At 42.3% G+C, this 9,853-nt stretch overlaps 1 protein-coding gene across 3 annotated transcripts in view; it reads left to right on the plus strand.

Moving 5' to 3' along the window:
* LOC124036411 (leucyl-cystinyl aminopeptidase-like) overlaps positions 1–5,059 on the plus strand; it is a 28,361-nt gene extending 23,302 nt beyond the window's left edge. For all 3 annotated transcript variants that reach the window (XM_046350973.1, XM_046350975.1, XM_046350974.1), the window contains exons 21-22: positions 1,315–1,396; positions 1,549–5,059. In XM_046350973.1, coding sequence (XP_046206929.1) covers positions 1,315–1,396; positions 1,549–1,680 — 214 coding nt within the window. In that variant the 3' untranslated portion in view covers positions 1,681–5,059. The remainder of the gene's footprint in view (positions 1–1,314; positions 1,397–1,548) is intronic.
* The last annotated feature ends 4,794 nt before the right edge of the window (positions 5,060–9,853 follow it).

Below are 9,853 nucleotides of genomic sequence, written 5' to 3' on the forward strand. Positions count from 1 at the left end.
CTGGTACGGCAACTGCTCCGCCCTCAACCGTAAGGCTCTCCAGAGGGTAGTGAGGTCTGCACAACGCATCACCGGGGGCAAACTACCTGCCCTCCAGGACACCTACACCACCCGATGTTACAGGAAGGCCATAAAGATCATCAAGGACAACAACCACCCGAACCACTGCCTGTTCACCCCGCTATCATCCAGAAGGCGAGGTCAGTACAGGTGCATCAAAGCTGGGACCGAGAGACTGAAAAACAGCTTCTATCTCAAGGCCATCAGACTGTTAAACAGCCACCACTAACATTGAGTGGCTGCTGCCAACACACTGTCATTGACACTGACCCAACTCCAGCCACTTTAATAATGGGAGTTGATGGGAAATGATGTAAATATATCACTAGCCACTTTAAACAATGCTACCTTATATAATGTTACTTACCCTACATTATTCATCTCATATGCATACGTATATACTGTACTCTACATCATCGACTGCATCCTTATGTAATACATGTATCACTAGCCACTTTAACTATGCCACTTTGTTTACTTTGTCTACATACTCATCTCATATGTATATACTGTACTCGATACCATCTACTGTATGCTGCTCTGTACCATCACTCATTCATATATCCTTATGTACATATTCTTTATCCCCTTACACTGTGTATAAGACAGTAGTTTTGGAATTGTTAGTTAGATTACTTGTTGGTTATCACTGCATTGTCGGAACTAGAAGCACAAGCATTTCGCTACACTCGCATTAACATCTGCTAACCATGTGTATGTGACAAATAAAATTTGATTTGAAGTGGGAAAGCTTTCTCAGGTTTTCGCCTGCCATATGAGTTATGTTATACTCACAGACATCATTCAAACAGTTTTAGAAACGTCAGTGTTTTCTATCCCATACTAATAATAATATGCATATCTGGGACAGAGTATGCTCAACAGCTTCCTGTGTGTATCAAGAATGGTCCCCCACCCAAAGGACATCCAGCCAAGTTGACACAACTATGGGAAGCATTGGAGTCAACATTGGCTGGAACGCTTTCGCCACCTTGTAGAGTCCATGCCCTGATGAATGGAGGCTGTTCTGGGGGCAAAAGGGGGGGCAACTCAATATTAGGAAGGTGTTCCTAATGTTTGGTATAGTCAGTGCACATTTACATACAGCATCAACCGACACAACAATGGGCCCAAAAACAATAGTTTCCCAATCGATATCAGTGGGCCTGTTTCAATTGGTTCTTGTTGAGAAGTGGCTAGTTTCTATTGGCTGTTGTGAAGTAATGGCCTGTTTTTGATTGGCTGTGTGTGTAGGTTCCCAGTGGGGTCCTATCCCATCCAAAGCATAATCAAGTCCACCACCTCCCAGTTCTCCACTCAGACACACCTGGAGGAGGTGAGCTTACACCTCAGAACCATGCCATGACTCTATATCATGTGTCTGTGTATCAGATGCCTAGTGCATGTTGGTCTTCTCTCATGTCAACTGTGTGTGTGTGTGTGTGTGTGTGTGTGTGTGTGTGTGTGTGTGTGTGTGTGTGTGTGTAGGTCCAGGGTTTCTTCTCCAGTCTGAAGGAGCGGGGGTCTCAGATGCGTAGCGTCCAGGAGGCTTTAGAGACCATCAGACTGAACCAGCTCTGGATGGACAGGAACCTCCCAACACTCAGAATATGGCTCTAACATGGCTGCTTGGCAACTGTCGCTCCCGGCAACCTGCTCCGAGGGCCATGGCAACAGCAGTGTTTGCACTATAGTAGGGCTTGTGTCTCAAATGACATCATATTCCCCATATAGTGGCTACTTTATTTTTTCATTATGATCAAGAGTAGTTCACTATATAGGGAACAGGGTGTCCTATGAGTTGTAGTAGCCAGCTCAGGGTTGCTCTAGAGATTGGGTATCTGACCCCGTATCAATCAGACTCTAACTCCTTTCTCTCTATGCTGTCGACCAAACCTTCACACCGCTTTCATCACAACAGCATGCCTGGACACACAACAGAGTGTCTATCTTTCAAACTCAACGTGCTTCACATTGTATGGAGGCAACTCACCCCTTCCATCACCCCCTAGTGCTGTAGCATCCACCTAAGAAAGGACAAGGAATACAGGAAGAGAACATGCTGTGTAATCAGCGCTGGCAACATGTCATCAGTATGTGTCACCTGTGAAACTCTCATGGCTCAGTGACTAATTGTGCTCTCTCAGGCCCTGGCTCCGACTCCAGCCTCCACATGACTGTCCTACTGTCTGGGGGAGGAGGGGGATAATGTCTGTTGAAGGCCAGAGTAAGGCTACAGAGCTGACACACAATACAAAGGGGTTAGGTGACCGTGTACAGTAGACACGCTCAGCAGGCTACAGCCAGAACGTGTATATGTTGAAGGAAAATACCTTACTGTTTAGATCAGTAGTGTCCCCCCAAAAATGTGGGACTAAAAATGACAAACCAAATTGAAATTGTAAAAATGCTAATGGCGCTATATTTATAGCGTTTATGACTGTCCAGCTCACTAATAATAACTAAAATTAAAACTAGACAGTCGGGGAGCATCGAAAATTCTCAAAATGATAGATAGAGGACAATTTTTTTTGCAGATTTTGGCACTTTTTAAATATTTGTTTTTAAAGAGCGAATGTGGCCCTCAGGGTAAAATGAGTTTGAGACACCTGGTTTAAATGCTCCCAAAGTGAAACTCTACCACATTTCTACCACTGTCGGTCTGTTAGTTAGACCTCAAGAAGTGTGGGTTCACAACTTACTGTTACGAGATACCATAGTAGAATACATAACGTGTCAATTCAAAATTTGGTAGTGCCTCAGCAGTTTTCCTCTTGTTATGTCAGTCACTGACAGTCAATCAACTAGCCCATGTCAGCTAACATCGATTGCTAGGTAAGTTAGTCTAGCCAGCTATCTAAACCTTGTAGTAATCATAGCCGAATTACTGACTGGGCATCCAAGGCACATGCCCAGGGGCCCTGACCTCCAGGGGGCCCCTCGTTTCATTTTGTTATTCACTCTCACGGATATCATAGGAACATGGCATAAGCCATAGCAAACTGTATAGAACTGCAGGGAATTAGCATTAAATGTGGCAAAATGTCTCACCATCCCATGGAAAAATGTGTACAACCACATGAAATTAGTCATGTTGAATTGCTGAAAATCTGCTTTAAAATATTGGCAATCAGAATGTGTTGTTAGGTGTCAAGTTATACGGCTACGATTTGATTCATGTTTCAAGAACCTAAAAAGCTCACGTTGACCTTTTTAAAAAAATATTTCTAAATAAATTATTTATTTTTTTGGGCTGCAGCTCATCACTCAGAATATATTTTGGTACACCAAGCCCACGAGTTTGAGCCCCCCTGGTGTAAACGTTGGGTGAACTAAACACCCCGGCACTTCTGTTGACGTAACTTTCATTGTTATATTTTGACAGTTAATGTCATACATTCATGTTTATCTAACAATGGTTTCAGTAACTGGCCTGCTGTCTAGCTTTATTCAGATTGAAGGAGTATAGTTAAGACAGCTTTCCGCTTTTCCTTTGCGTACGAGGCAATCTGTGTCCAGAATATTTAATTCTCACAATGCTTGTGAAGATGTAATGCTACTACTATCCTTACGTTGCTTTTTGATCATGTTTTCTGTGCGTGCAGATTTTTTTCTTTCGTTTTTGATTTTTGGTTGTATATATGGTGTATAGTGTGATGCCTCAGATGTATGAGTCCTGGTCAAATGCTTTTAATGGTTTTGTTTTTACTAAAGAACAAAGTGTACTGATGAATGTGAGGTCACTTCAAGGGCTCAGGATCTTGTATGAAACACAGCTAACTGTAGATCCATATTAGGGTTGGGTGGCTGCACCATGGTTCTTCTCAATTTAAGTGGTGGTAATAATGAAATCAACAACTTCTTTAAATAATAATGTAAGTTTTTAAAGTACAGGGTTGCCTGATTGTTTCTGTCTTTTCCATTTAAGGAGTTTAGTGAGTGACCTAACAGTGTTGCGTCTGTATACCTGGGTAGTGCAGTTTTAGCTGTGTCTGTAGTCCAACAGTCTTCTGTCGTTGGTTAGCCTGGCTTGGTGGGCTAGGTTACGTTGTCTCACTATGTGTGAGCTCTATGGTACTCCGTTGTCTATTGTAGCCCTGTTGTTTTCGACTCTGTGTGGAAGATGATTGTATCAGCCTCCCGTCTGACTCTGGGTAGAAGATGATTGTATCAGCCTCCGGTCTGACTCTGGGTAGAAGATGATTGTATCAGCCTCCCGTCTGACTCTGGGTAGAAGATGATTGTATCAGCCTCCCGTCTGACTCTGGGTAGAAGATTATTGTATCAGCCTCCCGTCTGACTCTGGGTAGAAGTTCCCTGTAGCAACAGATCTATGATCAGTTACACAACAATTCAGACCTTAATCAAATATAAAACTGACCTTGGGTCAGTGTCTAGGGCACAGTTAAATGAGGAGGACGGGCTTCTGGTAATGGCTGGACCAGAATAATGGTATCAAATGTATCGAACACAGCTTCCATGTGTTTTGATGCCATTCCAATTCCTCCGTACCAACCATTATTTTGAGCCGTCCTCTCCTCAGCAGCCTCCACTGGTCTAGAGGTAACGACCTCTCTGCTGCAGCAGCATTGGCTCAGATGTTGGCAACCACTGAATGTCCTCAAGGAGCTCTTCTATTACATAACATGACAAATGAATATCTGAGCTTCTAATGTAGCTTCTCTTCTAATCTGAAGCCTCAGAGGTCTGTAGCTATGTCTCCTGTTTGGTACTGTCTCAATCTGAAGGAGGGTTTACTTCTCACTCTGAATGTTGTGATGTCATGTTGAAAACATTGGAACAGCTAGGTCGTATTGGCCGTTATGATATGTCTATTATGAAATCTATCTTGGGTGCAGAATTGTCAGTGTATTCCTATGCCAAGTCCACCTCGATTGTTGCTCATCATTTTAAACTGTTTTGCACTGGGGTTGAATGATGCTGAATATTGTCAGGCTCTTCATGTCATGAAAAAAAGACGAATAAAATGTTTTCTGGACTTTCGCTGTTCTGTATTTGTGTGCTAAGCGTGGTCTGTGTTCAGCAGTTAGTGTCCGCTTGAGGCTTACCTAAATGTACGGCCTTTCTAGGGAGTTTTTCCTAGCCACCGTGCTTCTACACCTGCATTGCTTGCTGTTTGGGGTTTTAGGCTGGGTTTCTGTACAGCACTTTGTGACATCAGCTGTTGTAAGAAGAGCTTTATAAATACATTTCATTGATATAAAGGCAATGTAGAATATACAGAGCTAGCACAGATATAACAACGAGACAGATATTTCACTGGACGTATAACAGAAGCGTCCGTGTGGTGTTTCCCACTCACTCACTACCAAATTTTGTCATCAATGAAACATTTGATCTCAATATGGTTTTCTGCTCCCAAAACTAAAATCTGTGCAGAACAGATTGGATAAAGATTTGTAGACTTTACCCTTTGCCAAAGTTTATAAAAAAATGTGTTGTTTAGGAGTGCAAATACGAATTTAGTTATTGCACACTCGCACATCACAGAGTAGGCGTTCCCTAACGGAAATATGCAAATATATGCTTGATCTCGCTAGCTCATGCTTGGCTATAACCATCTTGCTTGTTCTGCCCACTATGACTCATTTGTCCCATTGGTAATGACAGACCACAGCCTATCTTAGTTATTTAAAAAAATGGGAGCTGGTGTTCTGTTATTGGATTGTGTATGGTTAATTACACAACTAGACCACCAGAGGATGCTCTTTCCCTCTCCCAGTGAGGCCTTGCTGTCCTCAGCCTTTTTCCTCATATCTATGGATGAGGGCACATTTTAATACAACGTAAATATATTGTATGAAAACACAACCTTAAACTATTTCTTTCATGTTTGTGCACCAATCAACTCCTGTCGTACACTGGCTATGGGACTGTATACACCGAACAAAAATATAAACGCAACATGTCAAGTGTTGGTCCTGTGTTTCATGAGCTGAAATAAAAGATCCCAGATATTATCAGTACGCACAAAAAGCTAATTTCTCTCAAATGTTGTGCACACATTTGTTTACATTCCTTATAGTGAGCATTTATTTGTCAAGATAATCCATCCACCTGACAGGTATGGCATATCAAACATCTGATTAAAAAGCATGATCATTACACAGGTGCACCTTGTGCTAGGGACAATAAAAGGCCACTCTAAAATGTGCAGATTTGTCACACAACACAATGCCACCGATGTCTCAAGTTTTGAGGAAGCGTGCAATTGGCATTCTGACTGCAGCCGCGGCTGGAGGACTTGGGGGAGGTGGTGGTTGTAGTTGCCAGTAGCCACCATGAGAAGACACCGGGATGTTGAAGGGAAGAGTGAACACTGGCAGGTCCCAACGACTGTTAATGGAGGCCAACGTACTGTACAATATAGGGCCGGAGGAGAGGAGGTTAATGTATCCTGCTCTACCATGATGACACATAATAACCTCTAATCTCTCTAGTAGCAACAAGACACAGTCAAGGTCAAATCTAGCCAGGCATCAACCGTATGTTCTGTTTTAACCATTTGGGTGAAACTTATTACACTGTTCTTTCTTATATAAGAAAAGTTGATTGTCACAAGTGATTGACACAGATGTGGTTGGATATGTGGCAGTAAGCCCATGCTAACGGAGGGCACTATCTACGTGGCTTCAGGGCACCAGAGAGCATTTCAATTGTCGCTCTTTAACCTCTCTAGGGTAGGTGGGACGCGTACCACCTGGCCAACATCCAGTGAAATTGCAGAGTGTGAAATTTAAAAAATACTAAATTCAAATATTTAACATTCTTGAAAATATATTTGTTATACATCAAAATAAAGCTTAACTTAATCCAGCCGCTGTGTCAGATTTCAAAAAGGCTTTAAGGCGAAAGCAAACCATGCAATTATCTGAGGACAGCACACCACATACAAACACATGAAAATCATATTTCAACCAGGCAGGTGCACCACAAAAGTCAGAAAAAGCAATATAATTAACGCCTTTGAAGATCTTCTTCTGTTGGTACCTGAAAAATGTCCCAGAAACATCACAAATGGTCTTTTTGTTCGATAATGTCCTTCTTTATGTCCCAAAAATGTCCATTTATTTGGCGCGTTTGATTCAGAAATACACGGGTTTCAACTCGCCCATCATGCCTACAAACTATCTAATAAATTACCTGTAAACTTGGTCCAAACATTTCAAACAACGTTCCTAATCCAACCTCAGGTACCCTAAAACGTAAATAATCAATACAATTTAAGACGGAATAAACTGTTTCTAATAAAAACGTGAAGTTCACACTCACCAAAAGAGTCCACCTGGAGTGACACTTACAATGAATAGCACTACTTCTTCATTTCTCAAAAGAATAACATAGAACAATTTCTAAAGACTGTCAACATCTAGTGGAAGCCATAGGAACTGCAACCAGGTTCCTAACAATAAGGGAGTCCCATAGAAAACAATTGGAAAATCCTATGACCTCAATTTTTTTTCTACCCTGGATGGTTTGTCCTCGGGGTTTCGCCTGCCAAATCAGTTCTGTTGTACTCACAGACTATTTTAACAGTTTTAGAAACGTTAGAGTGTGCATATCCTATCTTCTGCGACTGAATAACAGGCAGTTTACTTTGGGCACGCTTTTCATCCGGATGTCAAAATACTGCCCCCTTCTTTTTTCTTCTTTTAAAAAAAATGTTTTTTACTTCAGTTTATTTAGTAAATACTTTCTTAACACTTATGTTTCTTAAAACTGCATAGTTGATTAAGGGCTTATAAGTAAGCATTTCACTGTAAGGTCTACTACACCTGTTGTGTTCGGTGCATGTGACAAATACAATTTGATTTGATTATGTTCTCATTCTTTTCTCAAATCATATGTCAAGTGTAAGCATTGTCATAGCTGGGACGTTTATGCAAGATCTGTCCGTCTGTCTGTCTGTCTGATCAGATATGTTTCCTCTTTTGCCCTGTTATTAGTGGAAGTGACAAGGTAGAAAGTGATTCATGTCATTTTGACCCGATGATGTGATAGAGGCAGACAGTAAATAGAGCTAGACACAATAGAGACAAGCATAATAGTCTGTCATTTGTACGCAATGATGAGATAAAAGTCCCTTTGACCAGATGACGATCTAAGTGGGCCAGAGAGCCACCTTTTCCTGATAATGAAAAGAGGGCCTTCTTCTAATGCGCAATTCACGTCCAAAACCACATGAGGGTGGATATCAGGTCATCTGACGGGGTATCTGGTGGCACTATCTACACATTAAGATCATCATCTGGTTCAAATGACATCACTTTCTACCTTCTCTACCCCACTTTCACAGATGACGGGATGACAGGGGAAAATAATCTCCTGTTCACCGTAACAATGACAGGAGGTGAATAGAGATGTCATGATCTGTGATGCAGGTTCTAGTGTCAAACATCTGCTGTCCCACCAAATAGTCTTTGTTCGATTTTATTCTGAGGCAATTCTCTTCTTATGATGTTGTGTTCCACCTATCACAGTGTTACACGGAGATTGACCTTGGCCCATGTATCTCTCACACGCACACTGAGGGCTGCTGAGAGCGTCCATTTGACTTCAGCTATTGAACTACAATATTTGAAGAAGATTCAGTGAGCAGCTCCTTTTATAGTATTTTATTTTAGCCAGAATTCAGTAGTGTCTATGTTGTGTTTTTAACATCTCTTTAAGTCATTTTTAATTATTGTTCCTATTGTGTTTTATTCTAGATTTGACTTTTGTTTGAATAAAATACTTCAACTGCACAGCTGTATAATGTTTGATTGTATTAATTTATAAGGAATGGCCTGAATGGAATGTGGCTAGAGCATTGTGTGTACGGTATGTTATGGCTCTCTCCGTTGTCTATTTTTCAGACTGACCATCCTCCCAAGCTCAATAAATACCCAGGAACGAACGAACGAACGGACGGACAGACGTGTCAGTCTCCTTTTCAAAGTTGTTGACAAATTGGTCCGCAGAGAGGGAGGTGGGAGGAGGTGGAAGATAAAGGAGGGATGGGAAAGAGTTTCCTAGGGTTACAGGCAGAAGCTTGGAATTTAGAGTGATAGAAAGTGGCTTCAGCAGCAGATAAAGAGGAAGAGAAGGTAGAAAGGAGGGAGTGGAAGGATGATCGGTCCTCAGGAAGTTTAGTTTTCCTCCATTTTCGCTCAGCTACCTGCAGCCCCGCTCTGTAAGCTCGCAATGAGTCACAGCCACGGAGCAGGAGGGGAAGGGAGGGCCGAGCCGGCTGGGAGAAAAGAGGACAGTGCGAAATGACAGGATGCGGAAAGGGAGAAGGCTAGGGTTGAAGAGGCAGAATCAGGAGACAGGAAGGAGAACGATTTAGCAGAAGGGAGAGATGATAAGATAGAAGAGGGAGAGAGAGAGCGAAGATTGCAACGGTTGCATGACCATCTGGGCCGGGGCTGAGTGGCCAGGGTTGGAGGAAATGGAGACAGAAAAGGAAACAAAGTAGTGATCAGAGACCTGGAGTGGGGTTGCAGTGAGATTAGTAGTCGAACAGCCTCTAGTAAAGATGAGGTCAAGCGTATTGCCTGCCTTGTGAATGGGAGGGGACTGGGAAAGGGTGAGCTCAAAAGAGGCAAGGAGTGGAAATAGAGAGTTGGAAAGAAATGAATCAAAGCAGACTGCAGTCTGGAGGTTGATGTCGCCAAGTACGAAGAGCAGTGAGCCACCGTCAGGAAATCAGCTTATCAAGGTGTCAAGCTACATTGATGTACTCTGGTGGGTGATGAATGACAACAATGTTAAGTTTTAGTGGACAAGGGAC

Source organism: Oncorhynchus gorbuscha, linkage group LG05 (assembly GCF_021184085.1).
Source record: "Oncorhynchus gorbuscha isolate QuinsamMale2020 ecotype Even-year linkage group LG05, OgorEven_v1.0, whole genome shotgun sequence".
Taxonomy (NCBI): domain Eukaryota; kingdom Metazoa; phylum Chordata; class Actinopteri; order Salmoniformes; family Salmonidae; genus Oncorhynchus; species Oncorhynchus gorbuscha.